Source organism: Schistocerca cancellata, chromosome 5, assembly GCF_023864275.1.
Source record: "Schistocerca cancellata isolate TAMUIC-IGC-003103 chromosome 5, iqSchCanc2.1, whole genome shotgun sequence".
NCBI lineage: Eukaryota > Metazoa > Arthropoda > Insecta > Orthoptera > Acrididae > Schistocerca > Schistocerca cancellata.
Window position 1 is genome coordinate 25,353,446 of NC_064630.1, and position 19,870 is coordinate 25,373,315.

A 19,870-nucleotide genomic window follows, 5' to 3' on the forward strand; every position below is an offset into this window, starting at 1 on the left:
GCTCCTGTCGTGCTTTCGGAGTTATTCTAGGCGGCAGTAGTTAGTGACTCACCCTATATAGCGGCAAGGACTACAACATGTTTTGAAAGTGTTCACTGACACTCTATGCATGTAGCTTTTATCAGAGATCAGAGTTCATATTTACTGGCTACAGGAGGCAATTGCTTACAAAGTCCTAGACATTGTAAGAACATGATACACTTCTGGAAATTGAAATAAGAACACCGTGAATTCATTGTCCCAGGAAGCGGAAACTTTATTGACACATTCCTGGGGTCAGATACATCACATGATCACACTGACAGAACCACAGGCACATAGACACAGGCAACAGAGCATGCACAATGTCGGCACTAGTACAGTGTATATCCACCTTTCGCAGCAATGCAGGCTGCTATTCTCCCATGGAGACGATCGTAGAGATGCTGGATGTAGTCCTGTGGAACGGCTTGCCATGCCATTTCCACCTGGCGCCTCAGTTGGACCAGCGTTCGTGCTGGACGTGCAGACCGCGCGAGACGACGCTTCATCCAGTCCCAAACATGCTCAATGGGGGACAGATCCGGAGATCTTGCTGGCCAGGGTAGTTGACTTACACCTTGTAGAGCACGTTGGGTGGCACGGGATACATGCGGACGTGCATTGTCCTGTTGGAACAGCAAGTTCCCTTGCCGGTCTAGGAATGGTAGAACGATGGGTTCGATGACGGTTTGGATGTACCGTGCACTATTCAGTGTCCCCTCGACGATCACCAGTGGTGTACGGCCAGTGTAGGAGATCGCTCCCCACACCATGATGCCGGGTGTTGGCCCTGTGTGCCTCGGTCGTATGCATTCCTGATTGTGGCGCCCACCTGCACGGCGCCAAACACGCATACGACCATCATTGGCACCAAGGCAGAAGCGACTCTCATCGCTGAAGACGACACGTCTCCATTCGTCCCTCCATTCACGCCTGTCGCGACACCACTGGAGGCGGGCTGCACGATGTTGGGGCGTGAGCGGAAGACGGTCTAACGGTGTGCGGGACCGTAGCCCAGCTTCATGGAGACGGTTGCGAATGGTCCTCGCCGATACCCCAGGAGCAACAGTGTCCCTAATTTGCTGGGAAGTGGCGGTGCAGTCCCCTACGGCACTGCGTAGGATCCTACGGTCTTGGCGTGCATCCGTGCGCGCTGCGGTCCGATCCCAGGTCGACGGGCACGTGCACCTTCCGCCGACCACTGGCGACAACATCGATGTACTGTGGAGACCTCACGCCCCACGTGTTGAGCAATTCGGCGGTACGTCCACCCGACCTCCCGCATGCCCACTATGCGCCTTCGCTCAAAGTCCGTCAACTGCACATACGGTTCACGTCCACGTTGTCGCGGCATGCTACCAGTGTTAAAGACTGCGATGGAGCTCCGTATGCCACGGCAAACTGGCTGACACTGACGGCGGCGGTGCACAAATGCTGCGCAGCTAGCGCCATTCGACGGCCAACACCGCGGTTCCTGGTGTGTCCGCTGTGCCGTGCGTGTGATCATTGCTTGTACAGCCCTCTCGCAGTGTCCGGAGCATGTATGGTGGGTCTGACACACCGGTGTCAATGTGTTTTTTTTCCATTTCCAGGAGTGTATTTCCATTTACCTTGCAGTATCTATCACGTCGACTCTCTTCCAACATTTTGGCTAATATGCTCTAGTCTTTAGTAGCCCAATTAGTAAGTGGATACTAGTTGCTAACGAAGCTGTGTCGGGTCTGCAGCAAACGAAAGTGGCACTCTGGGGGAACAGTTCCGCAGGTTTGCTACTCGCCATATCCAGCCTTAAAGATAACGGGTAAGAAACTTATCTAAAAATTTCCTTCAAGAGTTCTCTGTTGCTTGGCTGAAAATAAGAGAAAATTTCATTACTTTATATTATCCCCTTTTTTAACGTTACTAAAGCGACAGCTAAAGATACCAGTGTATCAGCCAAACCGCTGTGTAGTAGCCGACTTTTAAGGTGCAGCGTCATTGATTACTCGTGTAATTAATTGGTTAATATCAGTTATATACTTGTATGTATTTTATGAGACGCTAATCCATAAATTCAATAAAATAATTGTTCTGTTCAATGATGTTCAGCTGGCTTGATTTGTGTCAAGGACTTAAGTTCAGTTGTGTCTGAAATTCACTTTTAATTATGCTTCAAACGTATTAGTTAGACTACAAGTGACTTGAGAAATTTTAATGCTAATAAGTAAGGCTTAGCTTTCAAACAATTTTGTCCATAGAAAATTGTACCCGTGGTCTAGGGATGCCGGCACGGTAGCTCAGCGTGTTCGGTCAGAGGGTCAGCAGCCCTCTGTAATAAAAAAAAACTGAGCTAATCGATCAACAACGAACTTAAAACTGATGTCTTACGACGTCCGCCCCGAGCAGATGCAACGAACAAATGCGAACAAAATGAGAGAAAAAAAGGGGGATAGCGTCTTTGATTCATAATCAAAACGTCTTCGGTCCCGGGTTCGATCCCCGCCACTGCTTAAATTTTGATAAATAATCAGCATTGGCGGCCTAAGACTTCCGGCATAAGAAGTCAGCCTCATTCTGCCAACGGCCTTGTCAAAGAGGGCGGAGGAAGGGATGGAGGTTCAGGGCACTCTCTTGTCCTAGGGGTGGGAAATTGCCCCTAAAGGCGGAAGAATCAGCAACGATCAACGACATGAGGATGCAGAGGGCAATGGAAACCACTGCATTAAAGACACGTAACGTGTATCCACAGGACATGTGGCCTGTAATTGAAGAAGTGTCATGATGATCTCTCCATTGCCAAAAGATTCCGGAATAGCCCCCATTCGGATCTCCGGGAGGGGACTGCCAAGGGGGAGGTTACCATGAGAAAAAGATTTAATAATGAACGAAAGCATAACGTTCTACGAATCGGGTCGTGGAATGTCAGAAGCTTGAACGTGGTAGGGAAACTAGAAAATCTGAAAAGGGAAATGCAAAGGCTCAATCTAGATATAGTAGGGGTGAGTGAAGTGAAGTGGAAGGAAGACAAGGATTTCTGGTCAGATGAGTATCGGGTAATATCAACAGCAGCAGAAAATGGTATAACAGGTGTAGGATTCGTTATGAATAGGAAGGTAGGGCAGAGGGTGTGTTACTGTGAACAGTTCAGTGACCGGGTTGTTCTAACCAGAATCGACAGCAGACCAACACCGACAACGATAGTTCAGGTATACATGCCGACGTCGCAAGCTGAAGATGAACAGATAGAGAAAGTGTATGAGGATATTGAAAGGGTAATGCAGTACGTAAAGGGGGACGAAAATCTAATAGTCATGGGCGACTGGAATGCAGTTGTAGGGGAAGGAGTAACAGAAAAGATTACAGGAGAATATGGGCTTGGGACAAGGAATGAAAGAGGAGAAAGACTAATTGAGTTCTGTAACAAGTTTCAGCTAGTAATAGCGAATACCCTGTTCAAGAATCACAAGAGGAGGAGGTATACTTGGAAAAGGCCAGGAGATACGGGAAGATTTCAATTAGATTACATCATGGTCAGACAGAGATTCCGAAATCAGATACTGGATTGTAAGGCGTACCCAGGAGCAGATATAGACTCAGATCATAATATAGTAGTGATGAAGAGTAGGCTGAAGCTCAAGACATTAGTCAGGAAGAATCAATACGCAAAGAAGTGGGATACGGAAGTACTAAGAAATGGCGAGATACATTTGAAGTTCTCTAACGCTATAGATACAGCAATAAGGAATAGTGGCGTAGGCAGCAGAGTTGAAGAGGAATGGACATCTCTAAAAAGGGCCATCACAGAAGTTGGGAAGGAAAATACAGGTACAGAGAAGGTAGCTGCGAAGAAACCATGGGTAACAGAAGAAATACATCAGTTGATTGATGAAAGGAGGAAGTACAAACATGTTCCGGGAAAATCAGGAATACAGAAATACAAGTCGCTGAGGAATGAAATCAATAGGAAGTGCAGGGAAGCTAAGGCGAAATGGCTGCAGGAAAAATGTGAAGACATCGAAAAATATATGATTGTCGGAAGGACAGACTCAGCATACAGGAAAGTCAAAACAACCTTTGGTGACATTAAAAGCAACGGTGGTAACATTAAGAGTGCAACGGGTATTCCACTGTTAAATGCAGAGGAGAGAGCAGATAGGTGGAAAGAATACATTGAAAGCCTCTATGAGGGTGAGGATTTGTCTGATGTGATAGAATAAGAAACAGGAGTCAGTTTAGAAGAGATAGGGATCCAGTATTAGAATCGGAATTTAAAAGAGCTTTGGAGGACTTACGGTCAAATAAGGCAGAAGGGATAGATAACACTCCATCAGAATTTCTAAAATCATTGGGGGAAGTGGCAACAAAACAACTATTCACGTTGGTGTGTAGAATATATGAGTTTGGCGATATACCATCTGACTTTCGGAAAAGCATCATCCACACAATTCCGAAGACGGCAAGAGCTGACAAGTGCGAGAATTATCGCACAATCAGCTTAACAGCTCATGCATCGAAGTTGCTTACAGGAATAATATACAGAAGAATGGAAAAGAAAATTGAGAATGCGCTAGGTGACGATCAGTTTTGCTTTAGGAAAAGTAAAGGGACGAGAGAGGCAATTCTGACGTTACGGCTAATAATGGAAGCAAGGCTAAAGAAAAATCAAGACACTTTCATAGGATTTGTCGACCTGGAAAAAGCGTTCGACGATATAAAATGATGCAAGCTGTTCGAGATTCTGAAAAAAGTAGGGGTAAGCTATAGGGAGAGACGGGTCATATACAATATGTACAACAACCAAGAGGGAATAATAAGAGTGGACGATCAAGAACGAAGTGCTCGTATTAAGAAGGGTGTAAGACAAGGCTGTAGCCTTTCGCCCCTACTCTTCAATCTGTACATCGAGGAAGCAATGATGGAAATAAAGGTTCAAGAGTGGAATTAAAATACAAGGTGAAAGTATATCAATGATACGATTCGCTGATGACATTGCTATCCTGAGTGAAAGTGAAGAAGAATTAAATGATCTGCTGAACGGAATGAACAGTCTAATGAGTACACAGTATGGCTTGAGAGTAAATCGGAGAAAGACGAAGGTAATGAGAAGTAGTAGAAATGAGAACTGCGAGAAACTTAACATCAGGATTGATGGTCAAGAAGTCAATGAAGTTAAGGAATTCTGCTACCTAGGCAGTAAAATAACCAATGACGGACGGAGCAAGGAGGACATAAAAAGCAGACTCGCTATGGCAAAAAAGACATTTCTGGCCAAGAGAAGTCTACTAATATCAAATACCGGCCTTAATTTGAGGAAGAAATTTCTGAGGATGTACGTCTGGAGTACAGCATTGTATGGTAGTGGAACATGGACTGTGGGAAAACCGGAACAGAAGAGAATCGAAGCATTTGAGATGTGGTGCTATAGACGAATGTTGAAAATTAGGTGGACTGATAAGGTAAGGAATGAGGGGGTTCTACGCAGACTCGGAGAGGAAAGGAATATGTGGAAAACACTGATAAGGAGAAGGGACAGGTTGATAGAACATCTGCTAAGACATGAGGGAATGACTTCCATGGTACTAGAGGGAGCTGTAGAGAGCAAAAACTGTAGAGGAAGACAGAGATTGGAATACGTCAAGCAAATAATTGAGGACGTAGGTTGCAAGTGCTACTCTGAGATGAAGAGGTTAGCACAGGAATGGAATTCGTGGCGGGCCGCATCAGACCAGTCAGTAGACTGATGACCAAAAAAAGGAAATGAAATTTTTTTAGAATGATTTCCGGTAACTGCCTGCATTATAGTCTGCCTTCATTCATTAGCCGAACGCGTTTTGGATCATTTCCTTGCGGTGCTGTTTGTTCACAGTGTACAAGGTAAACTAGCAGCTACATCCCATTGGCCTGACATACGTTTGCTCACTTAGTTCGGCAGATCCGTAGATTAGCGAACCAGGACGTGAATCAGACGTTCAACGAAGCTACGATCCGTCTTGAAAATGTGGTCCGCAGATGGGACGAAACGTCAGGTTTCGAAGTGAAATCCCTTAGACCAAGGCATAGTAGCCCGGAATATATTATTAATCCTGACAATTCCGGCCGTGAAAGTTTACGTATTAGCTTTGCCTATATTGTTTTTTAATCTAAGGTTTCTGCTCGGCTTTCCAACCGGCGATCTGATGCAACGAGTTCTCAGGTAGGTGCAGGATAAGGACGAAAGGAACCGCGCCGCAGCAAATGGTGCGTCTGTGCCGGGAAAACGGTTAAAAAGCCGTGCTTCAGAGCCGTGGTTCAGAGAAATTTTATGAAAGATCGTATAGTGAATGATAATGAAAAATTTAGTAAATCGGTACACACGGAATTTTGAACGGAACCCGGAGACTTACAAGAAAGAGGAAGATTCTAGTCATAATACCAACGAGGGCGCGTCGAAGCATCAGACGGCTTCATAACGGTGTCGAGGAGTAGCAGTGCGGCAGGACAGCGCTGCCAACTTACACAGAGCTTTGAAAGGCCTGAGTCGAAACGAGGCCCCGAGAGTAAACATCATTGCATTAGAACTACTGATAGCCTTGGGAGAGCCAGACCTGACAAAACTCTACCATCTAGTCAGCAAGATGTATGACACAGGCGGAATAGCCTCAGATTTTAAGAAGAATATAATAATTCCAATCCCTAAGAAATTAGGTGCTGACACGTTTGAAAATTACCGAACTACCAGTATGAAAGCCACGGCTGCAAAATACTAACACGAATTCTTTACAGTCGAGTGGAAAAACTGGTAGAAACCGACCTCGGGAAGGATCAGTTTGGATTCTGTAGAAATGTTGGAAGACGTGAGGCAATACAGACCCTACGAATTATCTTAGAAGATTGATTAAGAAACGCAAACCTACGTTTCTAGAATTTGCAGACTTACAGAAGGCTTTTGACAATGTTGACTGGAATAGTCTCTTTCAAATTCTGAAGGTGGCAGGGGTAAAAATACAGGGAGCGGAAGACTATTTAAAATTTGTACAGAACCAAGATAGCAGTTACAAGAGTCGAGGGGGCATGAAAGGGAAGCAGGGGTTGGGAAGGGAGTGAGACAGGGTTGTAGCCTATCCCCGATGTTATTCAATCTGTATATTGAGCAAGCAGTAAAGGAAACAAAAGAAAAATTTGGAGTGGGAATTAAAATCCATGGAGATGAAATAAAAACTTTGCTGTTTGCCGATGACATTGCAATTCTGTCAGATACAGCAAAGGACCTGGAAGAGCAGTTGAACGGAATGGACAGTCTCTTGAAAGGAGGATATGAGATGAACATCAGCAAAAGCAAAACGAGGATAATGGAATGCAGTTGCATTAAGTCAGGTGATGCTGAGGGAATTAATTAGGAAATGATACACTTAAAATAGTGGATGAGTTTTGCTATTTTGGAGCAAAATAACTGATTATGGTCGAAGCAGAGAGGATACAAAATGTAGACTGCCAACGCCAAGGAAAGCCAAGCATGGAAGTGAAACATGGACGATAACTAGTTTAGACAAGAAGGGAACAGAAGCTTTCGAAATGTGGTGCTACAGATGAATGCTGAACAATTAGGTGGGTAAATTAGGTAACTAATGAGGAGGTACTCAACAGAATTAAGGAGAAGATAAATTTGTGGCACAACTTGAGTAGAAGAAGGGATCGGTTGGTTGGACATGTTCTAAGCCATCGAGGGATCGCCAATTTAATATTGGAGTGCAGGTAAAAACCGTAGAGGGAGGTGAAGAGGTGAGTACAGTAAACAAATTCAGACGGGTGTAGTTTGCGGTAATTATTCGGAGATGAAGATGCTTGTACAGGATAGAGTAGCATGGAGAGCTACATGAAACCAGTCTCTGGACTAAGGACGACAACAACAACAAGAAATTTAACTGTGCCACATTCCGTCGATTCCAAATTAGAGAGTAGGTGTGAAAGTTGCTCATCAGTGCGCCGCCTTTAAAAACTATTCTTTCTTCCACATATTCCAAATCGCAAGCATATTGTGAAGATAATCTTACCAAGTGATCGACTACTGAAGGTATTGCAGTCTATCACTAGTTGAGAAGTGAGGTCCTTTGGCGGGTAGAAGAGGAAGCCAATAGTAAGCTAGCACGACCTTGTGGTCACGGCATCTGTGTCGCTTTGAAACACGTAAAACTCTTTAAAGCCATTCCGCGATCTGAACCAGTACCTCAGTATCTTAACTCATCCACTTCCCATGTTGAAAATTCCGGCATTGTAACTGAAACATGAACTCTACAATATTATTTCACACGTCTTTCAAGGATCAATGCAGAAACTACTAGTCTGAATATAAATAAGCAGTACAATTGTCATTTTGACAGGTGTTAGCTTGGAGCAAGAATCGGTGAATTTTTATCTCACATTCCTGTAGTTCAAACTGAATGAAAGATATTTCTAACTGGTACACAGTTGTTGCGAGAAACTGCCTTATCCTGCACCTGCTTACCGAAGGTTAGAATCTTACCCGCGTCAAGTGAGCTGCATGTCGAATGTTCCCACCACATAGACAGTGCTTGTACCTACATTTCTCCTTGCTGTTTTTAACAACGTGTGTCTGTACAGTGTAAAGCCCAATAACAGATAAAGAAATCGTTCACGGAGGGTAATCGTACAAACATACCACCATTTGACCATAGAACTCCCGAATGGATCACATGTAATAAGTATCCCTAGTACACCAGAACAACTGAAAGAGTTTTAACAGGTAAGTCACCAGGAAGAGATGGAATTCCAATTCGGTTTTACAAAGACTGCTCTACGGGACTGGCTTGCATTTATCGTGAATCTCTTGCCCAGCGCAGAGTTCCAAACGACTGGGAAAAAGCGCAGGTGATTCCTGTATAAACGATGGCCAAAAAAACGGACCCGAAAAATTACAGACCAAACTGCCTAACATTATTTTGCTGCAGAGTCCTTGAACATATCCTCAGTTCGAATATAATAAATGTTTTCGAAACCGAGAAGGTTATGTCCACGAATCAGCACAGTTTTAGAAAGCATCGCTCGTACGAAACTCATCTTGTTCTTTTCTCAGGTGATATACTGCGAACTATGGACATTTCTAGATTTCCGGAAAGCATTTGACACTGTGCCCGACCGCAGGCTGTTGAAGGTAGGAGCATACGGAATAGGTCTACAGATATGTAGGTAGCTCGAAGACTTCTTAAGTTACAGAGCCATAGACGGTGCCCTCGACGGTGAATGTTCCCCAGACACTAGGGTATTGTCAGAAGTGCCGCAGTTAATTGTGATAGGACCGCTATTATCCTCTATACACGTAAATGATTTGGCGGGCAGGGCTGGCAGCAACTTGCGGTTGTTTGCTGATGCTGGTGTAGTGTACGGTAATGTATCGAAGTTAAGTGACTGTAGGAGCCTACTACATGACTTAGACAAAATTTCTAGTTAGTGTGATGAGTGCCAGGTGGCTCTACATGTTGAACAACTTAAGTTAATGCGGAAAAGTAGGAAAAACAAATCGGTGTTGTTTGGACACAGCAGTAACAGTGTCGTGCTTGGCACAGTCTGGTCGGTTAATATCTAAGCGTAACGTTGCAGAACGACATAAAATGGAAGGAACATGTGAGGATTGTGGTAGGGAAGGTGAATGGTGGACCTTGGTTTGTTGGGAGAATTATGGGAAAGTGTGGTTACAAACTTTGGAACCACACGAGGAATGATATTTACACAATATTATTGTGGTGTTAGGTTGTTAAATATGAAGTGTACATAATTTCAGCTGTTTGTCCGATTGTACACTCTTGCCCAGATGGTACTAGTGACTTCTTTTGCTGTTCCGTATCATTCCTGCGTCCATCGCACGCCTATAAATCACTGGATTTGCTCGCTCTGTGACAGTTACGTTCCCCACTTTGACTGATGGCGCGTCAGCGGTTGTCAGCGGCGATAGACAGGCGATAGACACGTTGCTCAAAATGGACAAACCGCTCTGCGTCCGTAGAGTGAGGACTCTGACACTCATTTACACTAAAAATGAATTCCACGAACTACTGTCGGGACAGTACAGCAGCTACGGATCATTTTCTGCAAAAACAGTAACAATATTATTCCTGGATGAAAGACAGATTTGAGCTCCGTGTTTTCAGTAGAATATTCATTGGGCTACTTAAGTGCTACCTTTCTTTAATATCGACTCATTTCCATGGCCTCCGCAGGGCAATGGGATGAGCTCATGCGGTCACAGAAATTTTCAGTGCTCAAATTTTTCCGTAAATAATTCATGTTTGCAACCATGACTTACCAAACTGATGGTTCGCTAATATTCACACCAGTTAACGCTCGACTGTTTTGAAATTTTATTAGTATATTCTCCTCGCAGTACGGCGGTATTCCACCTTTCATATACCTTGAATAACAGATGGAATAGTTTCCTCATTGCAGTTCTTAAAAAACAACGCAACGTTTTCCGGTATAAGGCACGTGCTGGAAATTACTAACCCTGTTCACGTAGCTTTCCCGAAAAAATTGCCTTTGAACTGGTGTGCACTGAGTTTTATAATTTAGTAGTACAGTCTTGAAGACTTTTAGATATGGTCGTGTGATGATCATATAAAAAATATCCTCCTAAATGTCATGGAGCTTTATATGACTTGTTTTCAGAAGAACAGGGTGAGCATTAAACATCAGTTACTGAAAACGGACAGGAAATATAGCAATATACATGTCAGGCTTTTCAACATCGTATTGTGTACCTTGAAACTGAGGTTATAGACCGCTCCAATTGACAAAACTTCTGCAGTTATGCAGAGTAGTAAATCTATCTGAATGTTGTGTTATTATCGTTTTCGTCAGTACTTCGTTTTTTTGTCATATGACTGACTCGTTTTATGAATAGCTGTTGTTTGTTGATTTCTCCCACAGAAATTCGTAATAATCATTAACTCTTTTCATAATAGAGCAAATGCTTTTGGCTTGAGTAAGTCAAGTAGGATGTCTTAAAACAGATTGCACTTGTCTAAATTACTGTGCGTTACGCCAGTGAAAAATTAAAATGAACTGACGTACGTGTTCTTTCACTTACTGGCAGGTAACGATTTGTGATGCGGAAAGCTACCACTGGCGACACAGAAACTTATCTAACGCTGGAGGTAAGTGCAAATCGCAATATCTTGACGGCAGCCGCAGTCAGAGAACTGCTGATACTGCTACGTGACAAATCAGATTGGCTTCCATAATCAGAAGAGACTCACGTGGAATATGTGAAACGTACTTTTTAGAACACAACAGGAAACTGTGTTTCCACAGATGAGGAACACAGGAATATATTTAACATACATTAAATCCTGATTCATCACCATCATCATCCTCACAACATCATCAGCCATTTGACATCCACTCCACACTTTTTCCACGCGTTACAGGCTCCACGCAACTATGGCATATCTTCTACTGTCATCTAGCCTCCACATTCCACATGGGTGTAGTGTTGGTATTTTCTGATACGTTGGAATCCAGCAAAGATCTTGTACGGTTCATCTACTATTCATTCTTCTAGCAACATGTCACTCCCAGTCGCTTTCATTTTCATTACCGCCATCATTATGTTCTGTACTCTAGGCTGTTCCCTGAAATATGCTTTTTGTTTTCTTCCCTAGCCTGAATACCCCCTATACAAATCTATCCATTATTCACATACTCCTATCTCTATTTTGAATTTCTCACTACTCTGATGTCCAATGGGAGCTCTGGTACTGACGTCTACTGCGACCACAATGTCATTCCGTCTGGGACTGAGGGCGTTCGTGAATCTTTGTCAGATGTTTCACGACGACATGCTAAACCAGTGTACTCAAAGCATTCCCCGTGCGATGCGTGTGGTGTCACCGCCAGACACCACACTTGCTAGGTGGTAGCCTTTAAATCGGCCGCGGTCCGCTAGTATACGTCGGACCCGCGTGTCGCCACTGTCAGTAATTGCAGACCGAGCGCAGGTCTAGAGAGACGTACTAGCACTCGCCCCAGTTGTACAGCCGACGTTACTAGCCATGGTTCACTGAGAATTACGCTCTCATTTGCCGAGACGATAGTTAGCATAGCCTTCAGCTACATTTGCTACGACCTAGCAAGGCGCCATTACCAGTATAGATATTGAGATTCTATTTATGTATCATCAAGAGCGATGTTCTACAAATGTGGAATAAAGTTAAGTATTCCAGAAGCTACGTACTTTTCTTTATAGCATTCATTACGTATCCTGTTTCAGACCTCACGCCAGCCTGCGTGAGCTTAGCGTGCATTTCGGCCTCCTCTAACTACAAGATGTTGGCACTTGTGCCAACACTTCAATGCGTTTTCCTTACTCACTGCTGTACACGTTTACTGCAGTGTCAGCACATGTTTGCAGTAATGACCACCGTAGGCCAAGTGCAGTAATACCCTTCTCAAGTAGTACACAGTCTACTGAGTGGTCCAGCACAATATTTTGAACCAGGGAGTAAGGCCACTGAAGTGTTACTCAACCACGATATTGTTATCGGAAACACGCGGCGACGATATACGAAGTTCGTACAGTGATCTCTAAAGAAAACATATCGCAGTGTCAATACTTTCAGCTCAGCAGTGCGTGTACTGTAAACCCCGATTACGCGCTGGGTCACGATAGGCCGACGGAAGTGTACTTACTTAGAGGTGCAGCAGTACTGTGGTCGACTTATAGCAGGTTGAATCGCTGGTTTGTTTATCGTGTTACAGGGGCTGTCAGAACAGGTTTTGTAGAATCCGAGTTAAAAGGTTTTTCAGAATGTGCGAATCCGAGACAAACTGGCACCTAACTCGTACTTTCTGTTCCGTTACGAACTGCAAATGGTTCATTGTGCTATGCCCAATTCTAAAGACATTTTGTTGGTTGGTTGGTTGGTTTGGGGGAAGAAAGGGACCAGACTGCTACGGTCATCGGTCCCTTTTTCCAAATACAAAGAACACCCACAGAGAATAAAAACGAGGAACAGAATAGATCACAGACGATACAGAACAAGAGAAACGGAGACAAGGACAAGACAAAACGAACTAAAACCACACAGAGTGTGACAGTGGTTGGCCGACCATAGAAATAAAAAAAGGAAAAGCCAACCACTTAGAAACACATTAAAAGATCAGTTTAAAATCATAGGCCAAAGGCCAGAATCAACACAAAAAATAAAGTAAAACAGAAACACTCAGATGAAAGAATAAAAACTCCCTGCCCTAATAAAACGTAAAACTAAGGCAGCCATAACAGGCTCATCAGATAAAACGGCAGGGAGCGTATCAGGCAGCGCAAATGTCTTCCTGACCACAGCTAAAAGGGGGCAGGCCAACAGAATGTGGGCCACCGTCAAAGTCGCCCCGCAGCGACATACAGGAGGGTCCTCCCGGCGCAGTAAATAACTGTGTGTTAGCCGGGAGTGGCCAATGCGGAGCCGACAAAGGACGACTGAGTCCCTGCGGTTGGCTCGCATGGAGGACCACCACACAGTAGACATTTTGTTCCCTGTGTTTAATTACAATCTCATGCTTTTTCTTTGTGTTTGGTGATAATTTCTGAGAATATTGTGTGCTCACGCGAATGAAGATGATCAGTCTGTCGTTTTTATGTTTTGTCTGACATGTTTGTTCTGAATGCTATGATCTAATGATCCAGAAAACTTCAGTGCATCACTCTGATCGAGGGAAGTAATAGGGAACACAGCTTCCATGTTGTGCTGGTCACGACAAAGTTCTGCCAACTGTGGCTCAGTGAACAGCAGATTTATTGCTGGTGTTCTGGAAACTGGAAAGTGTTTCGATGTCCATCACATTACATCGATTTTGATATCATCGAGTTCTGTTTTTTCCCAAAACAAGGCTTCTAATATTGCCAATACTTCAGTCAAAAGTTGACTACGACAGCGGTCGGCAAACCGCGGATCGAGAGGTAGATGCGGGTCTTTGGTTACACCACGCACATGAACAATACTGCGCGATTGAAACTTCGTCCTCCATCTGCAGAAGTCGGTTTTGGTCTGGCCGAGTCAATTTTGAAGAACTGGCGTTGGACGGGGCTGTAGATGTAATTGCGTTCTCTGTCGGGGTTCCGACCAAGTGCATTCGCCGCCATCCGTACCAGTTTTGCTGCTTATGACAATTCCTTCGAAAGTGGGGAGCGGATAATGCTTTGACGTCAGACGTGTCATATCATTTTTAACATTTCGCTTCCTTACTAACATAAATTGAAAGCTTTTATTCTAGAGAAGTCCGTTCAGTATTTAGAACTAACGAACGACATGGTTCTTAGAAACACAAAGGGTGAACGAAGGACGAAACAAGTAGGTCTACCCATGACGAGTGTAAATGGGAGGGTTGGAAGGGGGCGACCCCAGAATACGTATGTCAGTCAGAATGGGGACGTATTTATCAAAGGAGTTCCCTAATTGAGTCAACAACACTGTACCAACCTACACAGTATTTTGAACATGGCTCCACTACAGCAACGGTTACAAAACAGCTGGAAACAAAGACAGCTAACCAATTGCAATGAATGGTTGCTAGCAAATAACCTTCACCACGGTTTCGACGTATTTAAACCCTTCTTCTTCGGTAGGATAGACAAACTTCACATTAGCAGTCCATTCAGTTTTCCTCGTAGCCACGCTCTCCACTCCCCCTCAGCCAGCATGTAACTACTAACATGGTCTCTTATTGTAAGTAATTCGTTTCATTGGTGTGAGAAGTCCTGGATTCTAGAAGACGTAATTTTTACCTATGGACGTACAGGAGATAGGCAAAATAATGTGATCAGCTGTACTTACTTGGGAATTCTTAATTAATAAGGGGTTGGATCCGCATTTGCCCGTAATACAGCTGCAATTCTTCTTGGAATACTGGCATATAATAATGGTATGGTCTCCAGTGGAATGTTATGCCACTCTTTGATCAGAATCTCTTCTAACTCCTGTAGCGACGAGGGAGACGGGAATCTGCTCCGCAGTCTGTGCTCCAACACGTCCCACAAAGATTCGAAATGTTCCAGTCCAGGGACTTTGCTCGCCAGGGAACACCTTGCAGTTCAGTTGCATGCTCGTCATACCACGATTGTACTGTCCTGGCTGTGTGAATGGGTGCATTGTCGTCCTGAAATATGCTATCATTGCTGGGGAACAACATTTGAATCATGAGGTGCACCTGATCAGATAAAATGTTCACATAATTGTTGGCTGTAATAAGGCCTTTGAGGGTAATAATGGGACCAACAGGATATCATTATATGGCTACGTACACCACCACACTTCCACCTCCTTGCTTACCCGTTGGAATCAACCAATCAGGATTGTAGGCTTCTTTTGGCGTTTTTCAGACGTAAGCCCATATGATGTGTTTCCACTGATCAGCCGTCCAGGATTTATGTTGCTGACACCATGTTTTACGCCTCTCCGCGTTGGTTGTCGTCACTAACGGTTTCGCTGTAGCAGCTCGTCCATGAATATTCGATTTATGCACTTCTCGGCGGAGAGCGTCGATAGATAAAGGGTCTCTAACATGGCTATTGAACTCTGCAGTCGCTTTAGCCACAGTAGTCTTGTGTTGTTCTGACACAGTCTCAGCGTACAACGATCTGTGCCATTTATTTTTGATTTGCACCCAATATTACGTTTACACGGTGCTGTCCTTCCATGTTTTGTGTAGGTTGTCATGACTGTTGAAACAGTTGCTCTCGAAACGTTCAATAAGTTGGCTGTCTTGGCTACTGATGCTCCAGCTAATCGGGCCCTCACACTCTGCCCTCTTTGCAACTCTGTCAGGTCTTTCATTGCACGTCGACCTCGGCCTCTGAATGCAAATACGAAGTGTCCACTACTCGTAAACAACCTCCACTGATGCCTAGCTTGTACTGAACTCGTGGAGTCCAGCGCTACAAGTGTGACCGTCAAGCACAACCATCCCATTACTACCTCCGTTCACATTGTTTTACCTAGCCGCTGTAGAAACGGTTGCTGATACGTGTCATGTGGAGACAGCTTTCACTGAATGAACTGCTAATGTGAGGTTTGTTTGTCCTTCTGAAGAAGACAGGTTTAAATCTGTCGAGACCGTGGTCAAGCTTGTTTGCTAACATCCATTTATTGCAGCTGGTTGGCTGTCTTTCATTCCCAGCAACCTACATAGCTTAAATTTAAAAGAAATTAGCTCAGAAAAGAAATTTCAATCGTTGTAGGTTACTGTTGATACACTCCTGGAAATGGAAAAAAGAACACATTGACACCGGTGTGTCAGACCCACCATACTTGCTCCGGACACTGCGAGAGGGCTGTACAAGCAATGATCACACGCACGGCACAGCGGACACACCAGGAACCGCGGTGTTGGCCGTCGAATGGCGCTAGCTGCGCAGCATTTGTGCACCGCCGCCGTCAGTGTCAGCCAGTTTGCCGTGGCATACGGAGCTCCATCGCAGTCTTTAACACTGGTAGCATGCCGCGACAGCGTGTACGTGAACCGTATATGCAGTTGACGGACTTTGAGCGAGGGCGTATAGTGGGCATGCGGGAGGCCGGGTGGACGTACCGCCGAATTGCTCAACACGTGGGGCGTGAGGTCTCCACAGTACATCGATGTTGTCGCCAGTGGTCGGCGGAAGGTGCACGTGCCCGTCGACCTGGGACCGGACCGCAGCGACGCACCGATGCACGCCAAGACCGTAGGATCCTACGCAGTGCCGTAGGGGACCGCACCGCCACTTCCCAGCAAATCAGGGACACTGTTGCTCCTGGGGTATCGGCGAGGACCATTCGCAACCGTCTCCATGAAGCTGGGCTACGGTCCCGCACACCGTTAGGCCGTCTTCCGCTCACGCCCCAACATCGTGCAGCCCGCCTCCAGTGGTGTCGCGACAGGCGTGAATGGAGGGACGAATGGAGACGTGTCGTCTTCAGCGATGAGAGTCGCTTCTGCCTTGGTGCCAATGATGGTCGTATGCGCGTTTGGCACCGTGCAGGTGAGCGCCACAATCAGGACTGCATACGACCGAGGCACACAGGGCCAACACCCGGCATCATGGTGTCGGGAGCGATCTCCTACACTGGCCGTACACCACTGGTGATCATCGAGGGTACACTGAATAGTGCACGGTACATCCAAACCGTCATCGAACCCATCGTTCTACCATTCCTAGACCGGCAAGGGAACTTGCTGTTCCAACAGGACAATGCACGTCCGCGTGTATCCCGTGCCACCCAACGTGCTCTAGAAGGTGTAAGTCAACTACCCTGGCCAGCAAGATCTCCGGATCTGTCCCCCATTGAGCATGTTTGGGACTAGATGAAGCGTCGCCTCACGCGGTCTGCACGTCCAGCACGAACGCTGGTCCAACTGAGGCGCCAGGTGGAAATGGCATGGCAAGCCGTTCCACAGGACTACATCCAGCATCTCTACGATCGTCTCCATGGGAGAATAGCAGCCTGCATTGCTGCGAAAGGTGGATATACACTGTACTAGTGCCGACATTGTGCATGCTCTGTTGCCTGTGTCTATGTGCCTGTGGTTCTGTCAGTGTGATCATGTGATGTATCTGACCCCAGGAATGTGTCAATAAAGTTTCCCCTTCCTGGGACAATGAATTCACGGTTTTCTTATTTCAATTTCCAGGAGTGTATTTGCCTCTGTTGAGTAACGTGTTTGTCGACCACTGCACTACGACAGTGACGCTAAGCGACGTTCGCCCATGCTCAGGATCAGACTTCAGTCCTAGAGAGGACACGGCAAACAATAGTCCCTAGCAGCTGTTTGGTCCTAGAATGAATCTTGCACTGTGCAGCACAGTGATGATGATGTTTGGTTTGTGGGGCGCTCAACTGCGCGGTTATCAGCGCCCGTACAATTACCCAATCTTTGCTCAGTCCAATTTCGCCACTTTCCTGGATGATGATGAAATGATGAGGACAACACAAACACCCAGTCGTCTCGAGGCAGGTGAAAATCCCTGACCCCGCCGGGAATCGAACCCGGGACCCCGTGCTCGGGAAGCGAGAACGCTACCGCGAGACCACGAGCGGCGGACGCTGTGCAGCGCAGTGTAAGCGACAGTTAAACAACCTGTCTGTCCGAGACGGCTGGTGTACTCACCCTGGGCGTAGCCCTGCAGCATCTCGACCTCCTTCTCGTAGTCGGGCCGGCAGAAGAGCTGTCCCTGCTTGATGACGAACTGGTCGCCCTTCTGCAGGCGCGCGCCGCACACGACGCACACGAAGCAGCGCACGTGGAAGACGCTGTCCAGCGCGCGCATCACCAGCTCCTCGGGGGCGATGCGCTCCGAGCAGCCCAGGCACTTCTTCACGTAGAGCCTGGCGGACAAGCAACGGCAAGCGCCCTGCGTGTGAGCCCACGTCCACGTGCGTCCCCGCTTCGTGAGAAGCATCTGCGTGTAAAAGCAAAGTTATCTTCAGCACGGTAGAGGCAATACGGTTACACGAGGAAGTTGAAAACTCCACAATGACATTTTCACTTTGCAGCGGAGTGTGCGCTGATATGAAACTTCCCGGCAGATTAAAACTGTGTGCCAGACCGAGACTCGAACTCGGGACCTTTGCCTTTCGCCGGAAAGTGCTCTACCAACTGAGCTACCCAAGCACGACTCACGCCCCGTCCTCAACAGCTTTACTTCTGCCAGTACCTTGTCTCCTACCTCCCGAACTTCACAGAAACTCTTCTGCGAACATTGCAGAACTAGCACTCCTGGAAGAAAAGAATTGCGGAGGCATGGCTTAGCCACAGCCTGGAGGATGTTTCCAGAATGAAATTTACACTCTGCAGTAGATATCAAACTTCCTGGCAGATTAAAACTGTTTGCCAGACCGAGACTCGAACTTGGGGCCTTTGCCTTTGCCAGAATCTCGTCTCCTACCTCCCAAACTTCACAGAAGCTCTTCTGCGAACCTTGGAGCAATATCCTTTCTTTCAGGAGTGCTAGTCCTGCAGGGTTCGCAGGAGAGCTTCTGTGAAGTTCGGGAGGTAGGAGACGAGGTGCTGGCAGAACTGAAGCTGTGAGGATGGGTGGTGAGTCGTGCTCGCGTACCTCAGATGGTAGAACAGTTGCGCGCAAAAGGCAAAGGTCCCGAGTTCGAGCCTCGGTCTGGAACACAGTTTTAACCTGCCAGGAAGTTTCAAGTTTAAAACTGTTTCCGGCCTGGGTGTCGAGCGCGGACCGTAGCGCATCGCGACCAGAGCGCCGCCAGCTCTGCTGCACGACCACGACTCGAGGCCGATTCAGAGCTTCAGCTTGTCAAAGTTTCTGCCCGGTCACGGGAAATTCTACTTGCGTTCTCCCATGATACTGTGCGACTAGCACTTCCACTGTAATCGATATCGGGGAGAGCGTCGCTTATTCACAGACGGTGGTTGCTATCCTGCGATTCAAAACAATCTTCGTGATCTTACTCATGCGGTATTAAGTCAAGTGTCTTAATGTGCAAAGTAACCACAGAATGTACCGGGTTGGTTATAAAACAGAATGTACCGATTGGGTTATAACTAAACCGACGGTGTTCCTAGGCTCCCAGGTAGATGCTATTTTTCTTGACTTCCGGAAGGCGTTCGATACAGTTCTGCACTGTCGCCTGATAAACAAAGTAAGAGCCTACGGAATATCTGAACAGCTGTGTGGCTGGATTGAAGAGTTTTTAGCAAACGGAACACAGCATGTTGTTATCAATGGAGAGACGTCTACAGATGTTAAAGTAACCTCTGGCGTGCCACAGGGGAGTTTTGTGGGACCATTGCTTTTCACAATATATATAAATAACCTAGTAGATAGTGTCGGAAGTTCCATGCGGCTTTTTGCGCGGATGATGCTGTAGTATACAGA

General features: G+C 46.0%; 1 protein-coding gene across 1 annotated transcript; it reads right to left on the reverse strand.

Moving 5' to 3' along the window:
* Positions 1 to 1,835: 1,835 nt before the first annotated feature.
* LOC126188339 (LIM homeobox transcription factor 1-beta-like) lies at positions 1,836 to 18,424 on the reverse strand. Its single transcript, XM_049929937.1, has 2 exons — positions 18,133 to 18,424; positions 1,836 to 1,870 (listed from the first exon to the last, which is right to left on the reverse strand). The coding sequence occupies exons 1-2, from the start codon at positions 18,422 to 18,424 to the stop codon at positions 1,836 to 1,838; spliced, it is 327 nt and encodes a 108-aa protein (XP_049785894.1).
* Positions 18,425 to 19,870: the final 1,446 nt, after the last annotated feature.

Excerpts from the sequence above, each read along its gene's own strand:
- LOC126188339 (XM_049929937.1), bottom strand. The coding sequence starts at position 18,424 with ATGCTTCTCACGAAGCGGGGACGCACGTGGACGTGGGCTCACACGCAG. Across the intron at positions 1,871-18,132 it reads GCTGCAGGGCTACGCCCAGG|CCAAGCAACAGAGAACTCTT; the intron begins GTGAGTACACCA and ends TCTTATTTTCAG.